This window comes from Lampris incognitus, chromosome 15, assembly GCF_029633865.1.
Source record: "Lampris incognitus isolate fLamInc1 chromosome 15, fLamInc1.hap2, whole genome shotgun sequence".
NCBI lineage: Eukaryota > Metazoa > Chordata > Actinopteri > Lampriformes > Lampridae > Lampris > Lampris incognitus.
Genome location: NC_079225.1, coordinates 21,536,819 through 21,557,576, shown reverse-complemented (window position 1 = coordinate 21,557,576; position 20,758 = coordinate 21,536,819). Strand labels below are relative to the sequence as shown.

The 20,758-nt window shown below is 41.7% G+C and overlaps 1 protein-coding gene across 2 annotated transcripts; it reads left to right on the top strand.

The window, feature by feature from the left end:
• Positions 1 to 1,414: 1,414 nt before the first annotated feature.
• On the top strand, positions 1,415 to 19,155 carry acp1 (acid phosphatase 1). Of its 2 annotated transcripts, none has more exons than XM_056294740.1 (6): positions 1,415 to 1,492; positions 2,476 to 2,549; positions 4,526 to 4,639; positions 8,405 to 8,466; positions 13,952 to 14,057; positions 18,827 to 19,155. In XM_056294740.1, the coding sequence occupies exons 1-6, from the start codon at positions 1,450 to 1,452 to the stop codon at positions 18,902 to 18,904; spliced, it is 477 nt and encodes a 158-aa protein (XP_056150715.1). In that variant the 5' UTR covers positions 1,415 to 1,449; the 3' UTR covers positions 18,905 to 19,155. The 2 variants fall into 2 exon arrangements, with proteins under 2 accessions (XP_056150715.1, XP_056150716.1); XM_056294741.1 differs by lacking the exon at positions 4,526 to 4,639 and adding an exon at positions 4,341 to 4,454 and having other exon boundaries at positions 1,422 to 1,492.
• Positions 19,156 to 20,758: the final 1,603 nt, after the last annotated feature.

Sequence of the window (20,758 nt, the reverse complement as noted above, 5' to 3'; positions counted from 1 at the left end):
AAAAAAAATACCGCAACAGTTCTCAGTTGGGTTTTTAACAACCAAAGAACTAAAGATCTGTCAACCCTATTGTTCATGAGACATCTTTGAGAGGGGAAGCTTAGAAAATTGAGACAGAAATCCTTGGGGAATGCAACGATAAGCTAAAATAGAGAATGCAATATCTGATTAAGAAACCCGTGGAGATGCCTGATATCTGATGTGAACTCAAACAGGGGAATCACAGTCGATCTGTTGCTTATTCCAACATTGTGTACAGTTAGGTTCACAAATTAATGTTGGCTCCCCTTTGAGAAAGACTGATTTGTGGCGCTTGTCTTGGCTGTTCATTGAGACTCCTAAAAGGTGAACAATAATTATTTATTCTCCCTAACCCCTAGCATCTCATAAACACTAGGGTAAACTAGCAACAGCATAATATTCTTTTCTTTTCTTTTCTTTTTTGCAAATGAGACAGCTTTGTCGTTGTTGTATCTCAGCTCATCCAAGAATAATGTTTTTGCACATTCCTACTGCGCAAAATGTTTGTCTATTATCTATTAGATTATCCTATAAATACTTGGTCATCATGACTTGGAGAAAAAAAATAAGCCGAGAAGAGACAGCATTTTATTTTCTTTGTCCTCATGTCTATGAACTAATGCAGTCAATTTGGGCTATCTGCATAAATGTTACTGGATTTTCTTGTGAGGTTTAAATATTTTTTAACATTATCTAACATCAACACCAACAACTCAAATCACTTCACTTCATGCCCAGGAGCCCAAGCACAACCTAATTGGACCCACAGACAGGGGCCTTGTGGTCCTTCCAAAATACGACCTTTTGATCAGGCAGCTACTCTTCAGAATGCCCTCATACCGACCAGGTCTCTGGGCGATAGGGGAAATATTTTTTATCATGGTAATAAGCCTAAAAAATGTTACGTAGTATTGATATATTTCACGATATCTGCAACATCTACATAGCTAAAAAAATGCCATGTTTATGAATCCAGCTGGGATTCATCACATTGAACTGTCTGGTAAATTATATCAAACTAAAAATAGTCTTCAAATATTACTCCCACAAATATTTCAGACCTCGTTTGTGAGAAATTGTAAGTAGTAGATTCCCACTATCATTAATTTAGACAACAAAATTGTGTGTCGTTATCTTGATATACAATGCCACTGAGAGACTATTAACCTTAATATTGATTTATTACCCAGCCCTACCACACACAGTTGGGGTTTTTTTCCAGTTGTCGTATTTTCTTGTGTTGCTATTTTGTATTTGTGCCTTCATTGTAAAACCCTTTTAAACGGGGCAAAAAATATTGAGTTTTTCATAAAATTGCCTGTGCCTGACCACATTCTGTGTTTTCTTTGCCCTTGTTCAAACCTTCAATTTTGATCAGGCACAATTTTGTTGCCTTCTACGCCGTGACAGAGGACCCCTCAGAGCAATATGGCAGCCAACAGTACAAAGTCTGTTTTGTTCGTCTGTTTGGGTAAGAAACGTTATTTTTTTAAACTCTGAGCAGCTAAAAGGTATTTGAACCAAATCAGGTTGAATATATCACTTCTTCGGCAGTAAAAGATAGTGAAATAACGTCGTTTGTAATAGCAGAGGCTATGTTTAGGTTAGCATCCCCGCTGCTAGCGTCACAAGCTGCTAAATGAATGAACAGGAAGCGTTGCCGTTAACGTGTTAGAACGGCAGTGCTTTGCTCATACTCATTCATTTTTAATGTAGCCCGGCCCAATTTCAGGGTCATATCAGTTAATAACAGTATGGATGACCCAATGCTGTTATACCGTACAGCTTCAATGACTAAAATGATACGTTAGGTGACACTGTAAAATAAGGATAGGTTACTATCAGCTTTTGATCAGAGCAACCGACCTTTGTCCTTATTCAGTGTCGTGTTATAGTATGCATACTTGTCTTTTGCCCCACGTCTGGACATAATAATCAGGGAAAACTAGACTGCGAAATCTGTGGATTGAATGTGACCATAGCTATTTGCAAACAACCTTACAGAGCATGTATGAGTTATTCATGAACGAGTTACAGGGGAAGACATTTTTAATGTAAATGCTCAATGATGAATCATATCTATCTATCTTTATTGACAGCTGATGATTGCGTATGGCATGAAACAGCCTTGTACTGTCTCATAAAGAATTTACTTGACTCACTGGATTATCTATCTATCTATCTATCTATCTATCTATCTATCTATCTATCTATCTATCTATCTATCTATCTATCTATCTGTCTGTCTGTCTGTCTGTCTTGTATGGCGCAGCTATGATAAGTACATTCATTCATCTGCTCGCAGATATAACTTCTGTGCAATGATTGTGTTACTTTCTTGAGTAATCCGATGACTGCAATGCTGCAGGTATGCTGAAGCAAAGACACCTGACTTGATTGATTGACAGTGCAAAGAACGTCATGCCTATGGTGCTGTCACTTTGCTTTAAACAGGGAATATTTGCAGATCCCCCATCGCTGAAGCAGTCTTCAGGAAGATGGCAACAGATGCTGATGTTGTTGATAAGGTATAACCATCATGATGATGGTTAAAGATTACATTGAATGTGTATTGTTAGAGCTCTAAGATTTTTTTTTTTAGTTGGAATGTAGATGCTTAACATGTGGATTTTTATGCCTTGAAGAAGGTTATTTTTAGTTTGTCGGTGTTCACCTACATTTATATTCCTTAATGTTTAACCTATATTACTACTCTCAATTAGTTTACATTCATCATGTAAAATTCTTTGGCCAGTTGATCGTTATTGCTCATACACACAGGTTTGATTTTTTTCTTTCCCCACAACTTCTTCAACAGTCATGTTGAATCAAGGTAATTTTTAGTTAGAAGAGACTAAACAAAACAAATCAAACTTGACTGTATTAACCTGCACCCTCATCGGTGTAAACTTAAACCCTTTTTTTTGCAAACAAGGTCTTTGATCTTGTCACTTGTATAAAAGGGATGATCTGTTGCTGTCTCTTGTTTATTTGTTTGTTTGTTTGTTTGTGTGTGTGTGTGTGTGTGTGTGTGTGTGTTTTAAGTATTAATTTAGCTTGCAGCAGTACATACAAACACATTAGCATGCTATGAGTGTTTAGTGTCTACTAAACACTCACAGCATGCTAGTCCAAGGTAAGCTACCTTTGCCTTATCTCCAGATCATCAGCATATGCATCACCAAATGTTAAATGCTGGTAAAAGGTGAAACTCTTTCATACCGCTGATCTTAATTGCCATAAGTAAATGCAAATTTTTGTAAACTAGTAAAATACACTTTAAGACAATGTGAAACAGCATTCAGTGTCTCTTGTAGAGAGGGATGGGATTTGACCCTTCACATTTTGATTGGCTCATGCAAATCATTTTATGATATTATTTATTGGAACATTGCTCGCCTACCTGCTTGGACCAAATAATGTAAGAGTAAGTTCAGGTGATTAGATTTTGATGTAAAGTAAACAAAAAAATAGGTTGTTGAATAGGTTGAAAAAGTTGTCGAATAGGCACATAATATGACTGGGGAAATGAGCTAACATGATTTTTTTAAAAAGTGTTTTCGGGCATCCGGGTAGCATAATGGTCTATTCCGATGCCTACCAACATGGGGATCGCCAGTTCGAATCCCCGTTTCCTCCAGCTTGGTCGGGCGTCTCTACAGACACAATTGGCCGTGTCTGCAGGTGGGAAGCCAGATGTGGGCATGTGTCCTGGTCGGTGCACTAGCGCCTCCTCTGGTTGGTCAGGGCGCCTGTTCGGGGGGAGGGGGAACTGGGGGGAATAGCACGATCCTCCCACGTGTTACGTCCCCCTGCTCAAAACTCCTCACTGTCAGGTGAAAAGAAGTGGCTGGCGACTCCATATGTATTGGAGGAAGCATGTGGTAGTCTTCAACCCTCCTCAGATCGGCAGAGGGGGTGGAGCAGTGACCGGGACGGCTCAGAAGAGTGGGGTAATTGGCCAAGTACAATTGGGGAGGGGGGGGGGTAGAAATAAAAAAAGAAGAGTTTTCATCATTTCACATGGTTTTTAATTCCATCACTCACTATGAAGTGGCCTCATAAAGGCTCTGCTACTACCTCTGAAAATTATCACTGTCAGTATATGCAGAATATGTTTCCCTAAACTTGTTTTGGAGTTTATTTTTGTATTCCTTCTCCAGAGCACACTATTGTAGTACATATGACACTTTCTGCCATGTGTGTGTGTGTGTGTGTGTGTGTGTGTGTGTGTGTGTGTGTGTGTGCACACGTGCGTGTGTGAGAGAGAGGGTGAAATCAATTTGCCGTTATGGTTTTCTTTGCTCTGCTCTGCCAAGTGGAGGATAGACAGTGCTGCAACCTCCACCTATGAGATAGGCAACCCTCCAGACCACCGTGGTCAAGCTTGCATGAAGAGACATGACGTGCTCATGAGGCATGTGGCCAGGCAGGTATGAACACCCAACTCTACCACCTATCTTATTAGTTAGCTAGAGCCCCTCTGTGTTCTCTGTTGTTGCAGTGGGTCATAGACAGTGGTGCCACATCTGACTGGAATACAGGCAGTTCACCGGACGCCCGTGGTCTTGCTTGCCTCAGGGGGCATGGCATTGAGACCAACCACAGGGCCCGACAGGTACAGTTGTCCTGAGGATACTCTTGCCTTGTGACTGGTGCCCATACTATGTGTGTATCTATATTTTTGTGTGTGATGTACTGTAAATGGGATACCTACATAGGCACCAGGCCATCCATTGAAAAAAATGTTGTTTTAAAAATTATAACATTATAGCAGTAAATTATAGTAGTCATTCAAACCCAATAAGTACATTTATTTTACTTGAATTTCTGTCTCATCTCATATTTTGTTTCCTTTTATGAAAGATGTGGAATTGGTAATCGCAGACTTAACCATCTATTTTTTTTATACTTTCTTGATATTTGGTTTAGATGTGGGCCATATGGAGCTCACTTAGTATGAAAAGACATTTTCAAGAATCCAAAGGAGTTGAATCAAGTGCAACTGGACTTGACCTGGATGAATGAGAACATTCACAGACATTTTCAAGAATGTTTTTGTAAGAGTGATACAGAACTGGACAGCTTGGCTTGATGTGTTAAGTCATGTAAGGCAATTGTATGAACTGTATGGACGGACCACTGAAAGATAAAGCCAAAAAAGCAATCATTTTCTGGCCTCCCACCCATCTGCCAGTTCCTCAAAAACATTTTTGGTGCTTTGTTTTTCCTACAATACTTGAGCTTATCACCCAGTTCTTGGGGTCTGCTGTCTTATTCGTTTGTCTCTGTGCGAAACTCTCAGTCCGACTCCTAATCTAATCTCCCCAAAGTAGGGCTGGGGAAGCGCAACCCTGGCTCAAAGCCAGCCAAATCCACAATCCCCTTAATGAACTTCGACAGGGTTTTGCTCTTTCCTCTTTTCCAGTATCACTCTCTTTTGCTCATATTACTGGCTCTGTCTTCCACCCTCTCTTTCCTTCATTCGTACTTACTCTCCCCCAACCTGTGTCTCAAATCTTTACTGAACTTCTACAGGCAACCAATGGTTTGCAGACCATGTCTGCTCCACACGAACAAAAGTATTGTTTTATCAAGTAAGCATACTCAAAAGTCCTCCATGACTGCTTTGTGGCTCACAAAAAAAGTATGATTGGATGTATATACAGAGGTGAACTCTTGAGTTTCGTATTACTCCCTTCTTGATTCAGCTTTTCAGTGTTGCCAAGCCGAATTAATTTCGCTGTCATCACATATACTTTTGTCCATCATTGCTGGGGTCTTGATTTAGCACAGAACAGTTTTTGCACTGTGAATGAGCTATGTTTTGCTCAGTGCAAGGTGTAGTGATTACTGTATTAAAAGAATAAGTCTCAAAAACCAAACTAGAAAAAAACTATTCAAAATTACTTTTTAACAGAGTAGACCCTCTTGATTACAAATCATTGAGCATAATCACAGTAGTTTGTGAGTTCTGTTTAGAGGCTGCCCCCCCCCCCCCCCATGGCATTACACTCAGCTTCATGGTTATTGTGGGAAGATTTTTTTTTTTTAAATTGGTCCAGACTGTGTAGTTTCTCCCGTTGTCCACTGCTTATGCTTGCTAGGGGCCTCCCAGCTAGCTGCCAGTGAGGTATGTCAGAAATCAAACCTATGCATATGTTTGGTTGCACAAGGTTTATATGTAGCTTTTATCACAAGATGGCCTCCAGTTCTTGTGTGTGTGAAACAGAGTGAGAGAAAAAGATCAACAGCTGCAGCAGTGATTATGACCACAGAGTACTGTGGTGTGTTATTGTGGCAGTGCAAGAACAAGTTCATATATGGGAGTGAGCATTTGTTTATCTGGGCCCACGCTGTAGTGGAAAACACAGTAGTGAAACAAGTCACTGCAACTGAGAAATCTGGCAGAACAAACTTGCTTCTTTTTTTTGTATTCAAATCAAAGCAAACTAAGCTCATAATATAATCCCTTTGCTAATCACTGGATATATCAGTTTACTTGCCCTTTTTTTCATATCTAGATAATCTGTCCATGTCGCCTGCCTCACTCTTGATTTGCTTCTCTCAACCCTCCCCAGCATTCCTATAAAATGACCCCTAGAAAGGCTTTAAAACTATTTCGTGGGTTGCGTGTTGTTCATGGGTGCTTGTTTCATCAAATCATCACCGAGTATGTCGACTATGTTGCACAACGTCCCTCCGCATACTTACAGATGTGCTGCTGCTTTGATCCCGTTCCTAACCCTGTCAATGCACCCTGCTCTCTCTCTCAGCTCTTGCGTGCTCTCTCCCTCTTGCTCACTCTTTCTCTGACTGAGTTGTTGCTTTCACTTATCCATGTGTTTTTTGAGTTCAAAGTGGGTGTGAACTGTCAGTTTTTTTTAAGTTTTTATTGAGTTTTTTCAAGGAACATTAATACAAATAAGTACAAAAGACAAAAAAACCCCAGCCATAAACAAGAACCAAAATAGCACAGACTAAAAAAAAAGAAGCACAGCATAATCTCTGCAGCGTTCGTAACACTAATGATGCAAAAGTCCGTCAGCACATCATCAGTCCTTGAAGGAGTTGCTAAGTGACTCATTCTGCAGATCAAACCTGGAAACCAAAGAAAAGTCCCTGTGGCACAACCAAAACAAAAACAAGAGCCCACTCCTTCCACCTGTATGTTAGTTCATTGATAAAGAAATATTCATAATATCAATTAAACAGGTGGTGTACATCGAAAAGGCAAATAAATTCCTCGAAAGTATAGTGTCTGGCTCCTATAACATGTTTTTTTCCTTTCATGAAAGACAAAAACTGATTCCAGACAAGCAAACATGATTTTTTTTATGGCTATGCAGGTTGGCTATCATTAGCTCAAATGACGCGTTCTCTAGTTTAACCCACTCTCTACATTTAGGTCTAACTTGGTTTTTCCAGTTGCGGAGGATAGCCTTAAAAGCTGAAATAAAGCTTAGGGCTAGAGCTGGTCTAGAGATTTTGGGTAAACATGACCTGTCCCCCTTGAGGCAAAGCTGAATTGATTCAGGCACAGGTATACCTAGCCACTCCTGTACTGTTTTGATAATCTCTCTCCAAAAAGGCAGAACTAGAGGGCAGGACCACATTGCATGGCTAAAAGTGCCTCAATGCTGTTTACATTTCCAGCACAAAATGAAGACGGACGGGTGTAAAATAGTATCGACAAAGTATCTTATCATGTGTAAATTTCCCCCCAAACTTCTCTTGTTAACCAGCCTCCACTGGAAATTATCTTTGCCCAAGATTCCTTATCAGTGTTCAAATTCAAATCCTTCTGCCGGATGAGCTGAGGTTCTTACAATTGCCATTAGCGGTCATCTTATAAAAGGTGGAAGCTGAATGATTATTTTCAGGTAATTTAATGAAGAGCTGTACCATATGATCCTCCCCAGGCAATTGCTTAACTACGCTCCCCAAACTAAGTTTTATTTGCAAATATCTCCAGAAGTCTGATTTATCTTTTAGGTTGATCTGTGCACTGAGTTCTTGATAAGATTTGAATGTTTTATCAGTGACCATATCGGCTATATTTCTTGTACCACAAGACAACCAGGAATACAAAATAAACAAACAAACAAACAAAATAAAATAAATCACTTTCCCCCCACTATTATCACTGGGTTATTCCAAGGTGAAGAATATACCTGCTTATATTGAACTGTCAATTTTGAATACCAGGCTTATGTTCTTACCATTTAATTGGAAGTGGTTGATTTTTAAGGCAGCAGATGTAAAGACTGCTGTCCAAAAGGTCCCACCCTAAGACAGCCTTTGCACTTTGTACCATTTTGTACATTCACTTGTTGTCAAAGCTAATATTTGTTAAGTGCTGTATTTCCCTACCTGCTTCCAGGTGACCAAAGAAGATTTCATGGGCTTCGGGTACATTCTCTGTATGGATGAGAGCAATTTAAGGTACAGACATTTTGACCCCAAGGATTGCCTTTGTATTTATTCCAATGTGGTTCTAAGGGGAGGAACAGTGTATCTCTGCCCTTAGCATAAGCCACATTATTATAGGAGTCACCACTCAGAGGAACTTACTGCTCGGTTAGAGAATGACTATCATTCCCCTGTTAATATATTGTCAGCAAGGAGCTTACCAACACTCGGTTATTACCAACACAGGAACAGCACAGTTCAGTCAAAATGTAGAAATGGCAAAGAAAATGCTGCAAAAGAAATTCAAGGCCTTGGGAGTAAGTGTCCCGTCTTAACGTAGTTGTTTTTGTCTTGGATCAAAAAAGATTTGTCCCTGGAGGAGGTCATGCTAGGTTATCAGCCCCTGTGATCACAAAAACAGTGGCCCTCAGAAGGACCTGTGCGTCTCTTTCCCATACACATACATACATGGAAATCACAGTAAAACATCAAGTTATACCTAATTTTAAAGTCAAGGTTTACTTTTAATGAGCAGTACCCGTCCTTAAGCTCTTTCCAAAGGGCAGGGGGAGGGCTATTTTTGCTACTTTGAACATTTAGGGATCATTTTGAGATCACATGCCTATTGCAGATCTGATCTGTAAGCAGCTTACTGAGTTCTTTGGATGCCTCGTCTTTGCTCTTTGGGTTAGGTTTTTTTTCCTTTCTCTCCCTTGGTCCTTTTCTCCCCCTCTGTAAGTGTTAAGCTGGTCAAACTGAGAAAAGGAAACCCATTGCAAGACAAAGGGGGACCGTGTCCGTGACTAATTTCCTTGACTGAATCCACCTCATTGTCGTCAATTAGTAAGATGTGATTAATTTGCCGACCTTCTGTTTCAATTTGAATTTAGCTGAACTAGGCCAAGATAAAGCTCTGCTCAGACAAGTCACGGTACATTTTTCATTCATCCTCTTGTTCCATACTCCCCCCTTCCCTCCTTCAGACCTGATAATTGTACTTGGAGTGCAAGTTATTCACGTGGCTCTCTGTATTGCAGACTTTTTTTTTTGTTCTTTAATTCTCTCCAATGCTGACACCTTTCCCAGTTCACCAGGCAGCTGTGCTGTGTGTCCAAGGGATCCGGTGTGGGTTTAGACGTAGGTGTGAGCGTAGCTCTCCAGTTTGTGATCTAATCCCAGCAATTACTGAAAACGTCACCCGGAAAAAATTAGGATAGCATCTGTTACTGGGGGTGTTATGGTTCTCTTATACACCAGCTACCAGATTACCAGATTACTTAAATAAGACCTTAGAAAGTCCTAATCAGTCCATCGGTGCGTTAAAGACTCCATTATATACAGTAGCATACCGTGGGGTTTCAGTCAGAGCAGTCAGTAATGAACTGCACTCCCCCATACACATGGACACAGATTTCTTATATGGGTGCTGATACAGCCAACACAGCCACATACATGCAAAACACGATATGAACTACTGGATCAACACCAAAAAGACAGCTGCAACAACCACAACACACACCACTGTGCACTATAGCAGCTATTGCCGTATCACCATAAGATCTTCCTTTATGTCACTCAGCAACTAGATTGCAGCCGCACACCATGTGACACAAAAACAACCAATAGAATGCACTCAGTAGAGTGTAGATCTCCACCAGGTGTATCTCCCCTTCTCAGGTGTTTCAACTTGGTGACAAGCCATCTTTTTTTTGCCTACTGGGAGAAGGGGCCCATATGCATTTAACTGTCATGGTTCCCATGATATAAAATGAATGCAGTCAATGACTGAAATTTGAAAGCAATAAAACAACGGTGACATTCCATGTCCTGAGAACCAGTCTGTGATGCCAGAAGTCGGCACACCCTTGTCCCCGCCTTTGCCTGCTGCCCAGCTTGCATTGCACCCTACCCCAGTGCTCATCCCCGCAGGTGGTGGGTCCACGGGGTCATGGGGGGATAATTGGAGCACGCCGGAAGGTGTGCTCCAATTATCGGGGCATCACACTGCTCAGCCTCCCTGGGAAAATCTACTCTAGGATGCTGCAAAGGAGGCTCCGACTGATTGTCGAACCTCGGATCCAGGAACAATGCGGATTCCATCCTGGCCATGGAACAATGGATCAACTCTTTACCCTTGCGGAAGTACTGAGGGAGGCATGGGAGTTTGACCAGTCAGTCTACATGTGTTTTGTCGATTTGGAGAAGGCTTATGACCATGTACCCCGGGACACTGTGGGGGGTACTGCGGGAGTATGGGGTACCGGGGCAGTTGCTACAAGCCATCCGGTCCTTGTATAATCAAAGTGACAGCTGTGTTGGCATTCTCAGCACAAAGTCAAACACGTTTTCAGTGGGTGTCAGACTCCGCTAGGGTTGTCCCTTGTCTCCGATTCTGTTTGTGATGTTCATGGACAGGATCTCAAGGCGCAGCCAAGGTGAGGAGTGTGTCCATTTTGGGAACCTCAGAATAACATCTCTGCTCTTTGCAGATGATGTGGTTTTATTGGCTTCATCAGAACGCGACCTCCACTGCACACTGGGGTGGTTTGCAGCTGAGTGTGAAATGGGCAGGATGAGAGTCTGCACCTCCAAGTCTGAGGCCATGGCTCCCTACCGGAAAATGGTGGATTGCTCCCTCCGGGTTGGGGATGAGTTGTTACCTCGAGTGAAGGAGTTCTATTATCTCAGGGTTTTGTTCACGAGTGAGGGTAGGATGGAGCGGGAGATTGACAGGCGGCTTGGTACAGCATCAGCAGTAATGTGGACGTTGTACCAGACCGTTGTGGTGAGGAGGGCGCTGAACCGGAAGGCAAAGCTCTCAATTTACCAGTCAATCTTCGTTCTAACCCTCACCTATGGTCATGAGCTTTGGGTAGCGACCAAACGGGTGAGATCACGGATACAAGCTGCTGCAATGAGTTTCCTCAGTAGGGTGTCTGGGCTCAGCCTTAGAGATAGGGTGAGGAGCTCAGACATCCAGAGGGAGCTTGGAGTAGAGCCGCTGCTCCTTCACATTGAAGGGAGCCAATTGAGGTGGTTCGAGCATCTGATTAGGAGGCCCCCTGGGTGCCTTCCTTTGGAGGTTTTCTGGGCACGTCCAACTGGGAGCAGACCCCGGGGTAGACCCAGAACTTGCTGGAGGGACTACATGTCCAATCTGGCCTGGGAACCCCTTGGGATCCCAGGGCATTACTGGGGAGAGGGACATCTGGAGTGCCCTACTTAGCTTGCTGCCACCACGACCTGACCCCAGAGAAGCAGCTGATGATGAGATGAGACAAAACAATGACAAGAAAACGTAGCTCAGGGCATCCTGGTGGTGTGACGGTCTTTTCCGTTGCCTACCAGCGCGTGGATCGCCGGTTCGAATCCCCATGTTACCTCTGACTTTGTCGGGTGTCCTTACATACACAATTGGCCGTGTCTGGGGGTGGGAAGCCGGATGTGAGTATGTGTCCTGGTCAGTGCACTAGCGCCTCCTCTGGTTGGTCGGGGCACCTGTTCGGGGGGTGGAGGGGGGAACTGGGGGGAATAGCGTGATCCTCCCATGCGTGACGTCCCCCTGGTGAAATGCCTCGCTGTCAGGTGAAAAGAATCGGCTGGCGAGTCCACATGTGAGGCATATGGTAGTCTGCAGCCCTCCCTGGATCGGTAGAGGGGGTGGAGCAGAGATCAGGACGGCTTAGAAAAGTGGGGTAATTGGCCGGATACAATTGGGGAGAAAAAGGGAGGAAAAATCCCCCCCCCCCAAAAAAAAATTAGCTCGTTTTATTGTAGCTACTGAGATGATTTCCAACTGTGATTTATTAATCCTACTCTTTAAATTGTATTTTTATAGCGGCGTTATAACATTGGAGTCTATGGCATGTCCGCTTCTAATCCCATTCATGATTTCTGTTAAACAAACATGGCGGCGAGATTAATAAAGCGAATTATTTTTGGTTCATCCAGTGTTCCTCCAGGTCTCCTGTGCTGCGATCAGCAGTGAATGATCTGCTGACTTGCGAAATACTGTCAATGTCTCATTTACTTTCAACACTCATACCCAAATGCAAAATGGGCACTGTCTCTACCTGAGCTAAAATCAGCTGTGTGCATGCGTACAGCGACAGAGAGCAGCGTTGGTCGAGCGAGCTAGAGTGAACGAAGAGAGGGAGCGGCGATAGTGAGAACAAACGTTTTCCAAAAATTTTTAATCACTGCAACCACGAGAGGTTCTTGATCACACTGTCATAACTGTGCACAAAAAGAATTTAGGCTGATAGGTCCATTAGTTTGTGAAATAAGCCACGAACAGACACATACATGTGACCAAATGCATATCGCCTGGCGGAGATAACAAACACGTTTCCACAGTTGTTGTGTTCACCAGTCACTCGCGCAATTTCAACAAACTCAATAAAGTATAGCTACAATATTATCAGTCCACTGCCTTCAATTCAATAAGAAAAATGTGCACACCAACCTGGAGTTGAAGTTCCACCTGACTTGAGAGACTCGTGGCAGCCTTCTCTCGCAAAGTACATCCAGTTATTTAGTCCGTTTGGGAGAACCAAAAAAAAAAATGCAGCCAGTCCTACCAAATGGGCAAAAAACGTGAATAAGATCGTCAGTAGCTGTGAATGCGGTGGCCATTGCGGTTAGTTTGCTCACAACCCACCAAAGGCTCAAGGTCAAAGTTGATGACAACACCGGATCAACACATCGCAGCGCCCTGGGGCGTTCTGTCACTACGCATCAAAATTTGATTGGCCGATGATATGGTCACTCAAAGTTGTAATCAGTTTGCAGCTTTGGGCTTCAAGGAAAGGCTAGCAATACAAACTAGTGCTGGTCCAAGGAGCTGTGATGTGTTTAGGTGACGTAGGAAATCACTGCTCGGCCCCAGGAGAAAACAAGTATTTGAATTCAGACACATTTCAGGGACACTTCAATTTAATTATGAAAAACAAATTATGATTTTGACAGGGCCAGCAGAGAAGGCCCCGATAGCCCTGACAGCCCACCACTGATTATATATGCTGTGCATAATGTAAAAATCTAATTTGGCATAACCCCAGCTCAGACAACAAGCTATTGTACTTAACTACATACAGTTTTTCCACGAAGATGTTTACCTGGTCATCGTGGCACAACAGTGAAATGAATAGATTTGTTTTTGTCTTCCTTTAGTTTAAGATGGTATTTTTGTTCATATCTTGAAGCTGGATATTTCAAATTTATCTCCACTTTTCATTTGTATGCACAGTATGTTTACCTAGTATGTTTTATTGTCTTAATTGTTGGCTGTATTATGAATACATTTTAGAAGTGTCTGTTTGTTTGTCAGTTGCTGTAGGGATCATTACCCACATGGAGATTTTAAGTGTTCTCTCTAATCTGGAATTTTTTTTTGGCACAAATGATGTGAGAAATGATCTTATATTTTTTTATCAAGCACACATTTTCCATAATTTGTCTGGCTTTTGAGTTTTGAAGTGTTTTAATAGTTAATCTGTTGCCTGATTTGTCTACACAGAGACCTGCAAAGGAAGGCAAACTCTGTGAAAAACTGCAAGGCAAAGATTGAGCTCCTCGGTTCATATGACCCACAGAAAGAGCTGATCATCAAAGACCCATATTATGTAAGTTTTCCAGTGTTTCTCGGTATGACGTTTGATTTCTTACTGTTAGCATCTCAGATATTGACACCTATATCAGTAATGACATGCTAAATGGCAATAAGGAGGGCTCCTATCACGAAGTGAAACTCTTCCAAGGTTATGCTTACACTCCCCCATATGTCACCTCCCTGTTCTGCATGAGATGGTTGTTAAATTTGAAGTTTGAATCCATAGGTTAAGGATCTGTTATAAAGAAGAGAAGTGACATGAAGTTAATATTCTTTTTATTTTTTTTTGGTTCAATATAAAGTTTTGGTAACACTTTAGTATGGGGAACATAAAAAAACTTACTAGTGAATTAGTAATGATCAAGATGTCACTTTAGTATGGGGAACATATTCTAAGTAACAAAAACTTAATTTACAGTAATTTAACACTATTAACACTTGTAGTTTTGTGTTTTGTTATGTAAGAACAGACCATATTAATTAAGTGTTAGTAAGGGAGAATAACTCTTCTTGTGGTACTACCACCTTATAAAGTCCATACTAAGCAAAGCATATTTAGATGGTACTACTAATAAGCAATAATTCTGAGGTTATAGAGGGAAAACTCATAGTTAATGGCTTACTGGTTGTATAATAAGGCCATGCAGAAGAAGGCATTAATGAGTACGTAATAATGACCAATTAAGAGCCAATATGTTGCTAATTTGCATGCTAATAAGCACCTAATTAATGGTGACTACGTTCCCCATACTAAAGTGTTACCAAAGTTTTTAGTTGACAGTTGAATTTATACTGAAATAACAATGGTAAAAACTCTGTTCACCCTAAATGTTTACAAAGCTAATATCTTAGTTAGCTAAAATATACTATATAAGGCTGTTTGCCAAAATGGTACAGCTAACAAAAAGCAAATCCTGGGGCATCAGAGTAGCGTAGTGGTCTGTTCCGTTGCCCACCAACATGGGGATCGCCCGTTCGAATCCCTACAGACACAATGGACAGCCCAGCCCCGCCCCCCTTAGTTACTGTTGCTAACTCGGACCTGATATCATCTAGAAGCCATCAAAACGGACTTCACTATGCTTGTAGGGGACCGAGCCGGCAAGGATGAGGAATACAGGTGTTTTCCAGAAAAAAAGGGGTTTTATTTACCCAAAAATGCAAAAAAAAATACTTTACAAAAGATAGAACAAAAGTCTGGGCCCATAAAAGAGGTCAAAACAACAGAACTTAAATCAAGCAATAAACTCAATATAAAGTGAGCTAACTGAAACAAACTAACAGAATGACTGCCCAACAAAAGACAAAACAGACCTCCCTAACTAGACACAAAGGGACACATATATAGTGGCTGATCAGACCAACTACACACAAGGAAGGGCGACATACAAACACTAAACACTACCGACTAAATTACAAACAAAAGAAAACAGGGCAATCAGATAATCAATATAAATACACTCAACATCTAACCTAACAAAATAAATCAATAAACTAATACAACCCAAAACATAACTAAACTCTAAACTAAATCCCCCCATGATGTGGTCGGCACTTGGTTTGGCCTAATTGGCCACTTCCTCCATAAAAGGGCTGTGCTTCCAGGGGCGGATCCTTTTGCCCAAGCCTCACAGGAAGCCCCTCGGCAGCAACAGCACCCTCTGCAATTTAGATCAGTTGTGAGGCCACAGATGTGGCCATCACAATGCTATAGAGGGATATGTACAAAATGTAAAACTAGATATGGTGGTTGACAAGCTTAAATTGGAGGTGAGAGTTAACAGATCACAATGCAAGAGGGAAAAGCCTCATCCTTGTTTATCTTCGTTATCTTCGTTCATTACGTTGAGTTGACTGTGTGGTCTGCCACACAGCTTAATCCACCGGAGACATTTGGCTCTGTCTTGTTTTGGTTTGGGAAATGGGATAAAATATACCCCATTAGCTATCCTCTCAGGATACCTCGTATCAGTGTTGCATGTACCCCATGCACATCGTTTGACCATTTTTGTTCAAGTTATATCCATAAAACATCACAAATACCACGACTTCTGATGCAACTCTGATGCTACTTAATGGAGTTGTTAGCTCTAGATGTCCGAGTGAGCTCCTGCATGCATTTGGTACTACACTGTCATTGGCTCGTCTGCGTTCGAGTGGCGGGACTGAGCGATAGGTCCATTGGCCGTGTCTGTGGGTGGAAAGCCAGATGTGGGTATGTGTCCTGGTCACTGAACTAACACCTCCTCTGGTGGGTTGGGGCACTGGGATGGCTTGGAAGAGTGGGGTAATTGGTGTTGTACAATCGGGGAGGAAAAGGAGGGGGGGCCAGAGATGATGACCACTCAATGTTTCTAAAGGCTGAGTCGTCGGACCTTTGCTACCCTGCCGACATTGCATAGCAAAATTATCTCAACTATTAATTAGGTCCTAAGATTAGGTCCCAGTACAAATATGGTATTCAAAGTAACTGTGAGAGTCTTTTGTTGTGGTCCCTTACTTGGTCTGCTATCTGATGCTTTATGGGTCCTTTGGCGCTCGAGTGCTTCCTCTGCAGTTGGAAGTTCTGCCAAAACTCTGATACGAGTCCCTGGACATTTTTTTTTTCAGTATGATGTTGATTTTTTGCATGTGTGTTACAAGTTGGAAAAGCACAAGTGGGAAAGCTCCAATGAGTACAGGTGTTGAGACAGGTTTAGATAGAATGTAAATCATTGAAAGTCAATTAAAAAAAAAACAAAGAGATTTTTACCCAAATGTTTAGCCAGATTCAAACTTTGTGTTTTCCTTAGAGAAATTTTAATGAGGTTCTCATATAAATTATACCATATTTCCAGAACTCTTGTAAATAAAGGAAACAGGGCAGCTTGAAGATAAACGATGCCTTGTGTGGTCTTTAAAGAGAACTATAATTATTATGTGTGCATTACTGTGGCAACGTGTTTGCCTTTTTAGAAACAGGATAGGTTGATGAAATATTAACGGAATCATCAGCAATGGGGCTGAAACAAGAGACCACACAAGTTTATGTGAATGTAGTCACTTTTGTCAGTGTGGCTTGTTGTGGCCTTGGTGTTGCTTAAATGGCATGTATTTCTTTATGATAACCCAAAGAACCCCCCCCCCCCCCGAGCCATTACCTTTTTCAAGCCCTGGTTTTATGGAGTTGTGTAAATGCTCCGGAAATTCATTAATGTTGGGCCGTTGTTCTGCCAGGATGTGTGACAGAAAAAAAGCAGAGCCAGACAGTGACTGTGTATGTGTCAAGATGAATGGAGACGCACGTTCCGTAGTCTTTGTGTGATGCTGGTGACTAGTTCACAGGGCACTGCTGCACTGTGGTAGCGTGCTTTGAGGTTGGAAGCTGGCCTTTTACATTGGGTCTGTGTTTTATAGCACTTCCAAATTGGGTTTTATAGACTCAGTTAGCCATTTAATATGAAATCACAGGCTAAGCGGCAATGGTAGACTGTTTTGCATTTCATTAAAAGCAGAGTCCTTTTGTGTTTCGATGATGTGTCTAAATGAGAGAGGTTATTTATTAGCCTAGTTTGCATAACTTGCTGGCAATGAGAGATCCTTGATATTTATTTACAAAAAAGGATTTTGTAAAAGTAGGATTTATTTGGATGAATACTTGTGCTTAATTGATCAAGTGGGAAGACCCCTGACTGAGGTTCCTTGTCAGGCCAAAAAAGGTAGTGAGGAAATTCAGAGGGACAGTAAAGACATCATCAAGAGGCTCGCCTCACATACAGTGACATACTGACTTGTTTAACCTACACTGTGCGAAGACAAACAGTCTGACTGCACTTTTGAAACTGAGCGTTTCAGAATCAGATCAGTTTTAACTACTAGCTGCACCGGCTTCAGCTTGAGCTCCTGTGGCAGCAGCGGGGTCTGTAGGGGTCAAGGCTATGAAGGTATAGGTTGAAGAGAATGAGGAAAAGTGTCAGAGGGCAGTGTTGGGAATGACAGTTAAGTTTGCTTGTATCGTGAGATGCTTGCAACTTCATCACTGAATGGCCTCTGTCAAGTGATGAACTTCTCCTGATTTGATTCAGTGTGCGTTTCGTCATATAAAAGGCATGCAAACAAATTTATGACTAAAAAAAACTGATCTAGGTTTTGTTTATTAGTTAAATAATCTAAATGTTATAGGGGTGTCTTTGTGTTGTCTGGCACACTTCAAGAGCAGATCTTTTTGCTTCAGCAGTGAACTGAGATATACGTAGCTTTGAATGCATGTTCCTTTGATATTAAACACATTAGGTCTTGAGGGTCATTAAAAAAGCTATCAGGTCTTTCAGAACTGGAAAAAGCGTCTGTCAAGATCAGAATTTCAAGAGTTCTTCTGGAAATGTTTGAGTCAGACTGATTATAGTGTATAGTTGGATCCAGTTGGCATCAGGATGGGATCTGTTTCCCTCCAAGCAAACCAGTGAACGGTACTTTGATCAAAAGTTGAATTCATTTTGGGGGGGGGGGGTGTTCGGTTAAGTAAGAAACTAACATTTCATCACTATGCAAGTGTGAGTGTATGTGTTTATAGTGTGGTAGTGAGTTTACTGCGGCCAGTCTGGTTCATTTATGGGGAAACACCATATACCGCACTGCAATATTGCTCGCTAAACACTGGAAGACGATTCTATGGAAAGGGTACCATTTCACTTTCTTGGTCACAACTTTGTAAACACGATGGCTGTTTGTATATTTATGGAATTTCTGCATTTCTTTCAAATTTACTGTTCTCTTCCTCTCTTTGTCTTATTTATTCCCAAGGGGTGCGACGAAGACTTTGAAAATGTGTACGAACAGTGTGTGAGATGCTGCCGTGCATTTCTGGAGAGCAATTCCTAACCGTGTCCAAACTCGGATCATCTGTTTTAGTTCTGTTGGATGAACATTGGCAAACGTCTCAACTTGTACAGCCTGCAGTATACTTTGGCCATGTCTTACAAGCGTTTGTCTCTTCAGCCCCCCGAGGTTACTGCAGAATTAACATGAATCTTAATTGTTGTACAAACTATTCTGTGTAGAATGACGACAATGCTTTTCTGACAAGTTTTGTTGATTTTGTCAATTGGGGTTCCCTGAATTAATAAATGAAAATAAATGAAGATCATTGTATAGATTTTTTTTCCCACACACCTCTTCACAACATGGATGTATTTCAAATATAAGCATAAGCACAACTATGAATACTCTAAATCATCTTTTTTTAATCGAGATAATCGACTGTTGATATTGAATGCATGGAGAGTTTTGCTAATTGAAAAGGCAATAAAGGCCGTGACCAGGGTCAGAGTATAAGCTAGCCCCAATGCTAATCTTGATGGGTATTTGGGAAGATGTTTTGTGGTTAAGATAGGCCATCACTTTTGGTTTTATGTAGAATACAGCTGAGTGTCTGACCTCATGTAGCATGAGATACTTTGACAAAAGTGGTTATTTTAAAACAGCTTTTTTTTTTTTTGGCTTTGTCCCTTTTTTCTCCCTAATTGTACTTGGCCAATTACCCCACTCTTCCGAGCTGTCCCGGTCTCTGCTCTACCCCCTCTGCTGATCCAGGGAGGGCTGCAGACTACCACATGCCTTCTCTGATACATGTGGAGTCGCCAGCCGCTTCTTTTCACCTGACAGTAAGGAGTTTCACCAGGGGGACGTAGTGCATGGGAGGGTCACACTATTCCCCCCAGTTCCCCCTCCCCCCAAGCAGGCACCCCGACTGACCGACCGACCGACCAGGACACATACTTGGCTTCCCACCCGCAGACATAGCCAATTGTGTCTGTAGGGATGCCTGGCCAAGCCGGAGGCAACACGGGGATTCGAACCGGCAATCCCTGTGTTGGTAGGCAACGGAATGGACCACTACGCCACCCGGAGACTCCCTTTAAAACAGTTTTTAAATGGGCTTTTTAAAGTTAGAATTTTTTTTACCATTTAGATTTTAAATGAAAGAATATTAACTATTTGCTCTCATGAAGGACCATTGAAAGGCCCCTCCTTTGTAACATGCCAAAGTTGTTCTGCACCATATCAACAGCAGCTGACATCTTTAAATTGAGGTAAGCCCATGATGAGGTAGAAAGAGATGCTAATGCTGAGGTGGACTTCCTTTAGTTTGGCCAGTCACTGCCAAAGAGCCTGTGTGTTCAGCAAAGCCCCCCAGCAAAGCTTCTTTCTGGGGGGAAAAAAGGGTGAAATACTGATTTTTCTTGTTTGACTTGATCTCTCAAAAGACAGATCCTCAGTCTTTCCTTCAGATACAATAATGTTGTATGACAATTTATGACTGGAAATTGAGTACGACCGGATGACAGCATTTGGATGTGTTTTTCCTATTGTTTTGGGCATTTTGGTCCCTTATTCTATTTTATTTTTTATTTTTTGGGTCTGCAACTCATTAATATATTGCCTCATAGAGAAAGAACTGGAACAGATGTGCAAGGTTTCTGTATCAGTAATCCTGCCGGGATGGTTTTCTGGGAACAACAGCACCCTTTTTAGTTTGGACCTGGTAGCCCTAATTTAAACAGCAGACCTCATTTGGACTCAAGAATTAAGACAAATATGCATTAAATCAACAAAAGCCATCTTTACCTTTTTATTGCTGACTGGTGTTAAGTTTTTGTTTGTATTTATTCTTCTTATTCATTGCAAATCAGACAGTCCTATGAAGGCCATATTTAAAGCATATTGTGTAAACCA

Bases quoted from the DNA above. Each gene is read 5' to 3' on its own strand.
- acp1 (XM_056294740.1), top strand. From the start codon at position 1,450: ATGGCAGCCAACAGTACAAAGTCTGTTTTGTTCGTCTGTTTGG. The intron at 1,493-2,475 runs GTAAGAAACGTT...TGCTTTAAACAG, and splicing joins TGTTTTGTTCGTCTGTTTGG to GGAATATTTGCAGATCCCCC. The intron at 4,640-8,404 runs GTACAGTTGTCC...ACCTGCTTCCAG, and splicing joins CCAACCACAGGGCCCGACAG to GTGACCAAAGAAGATTTCAT.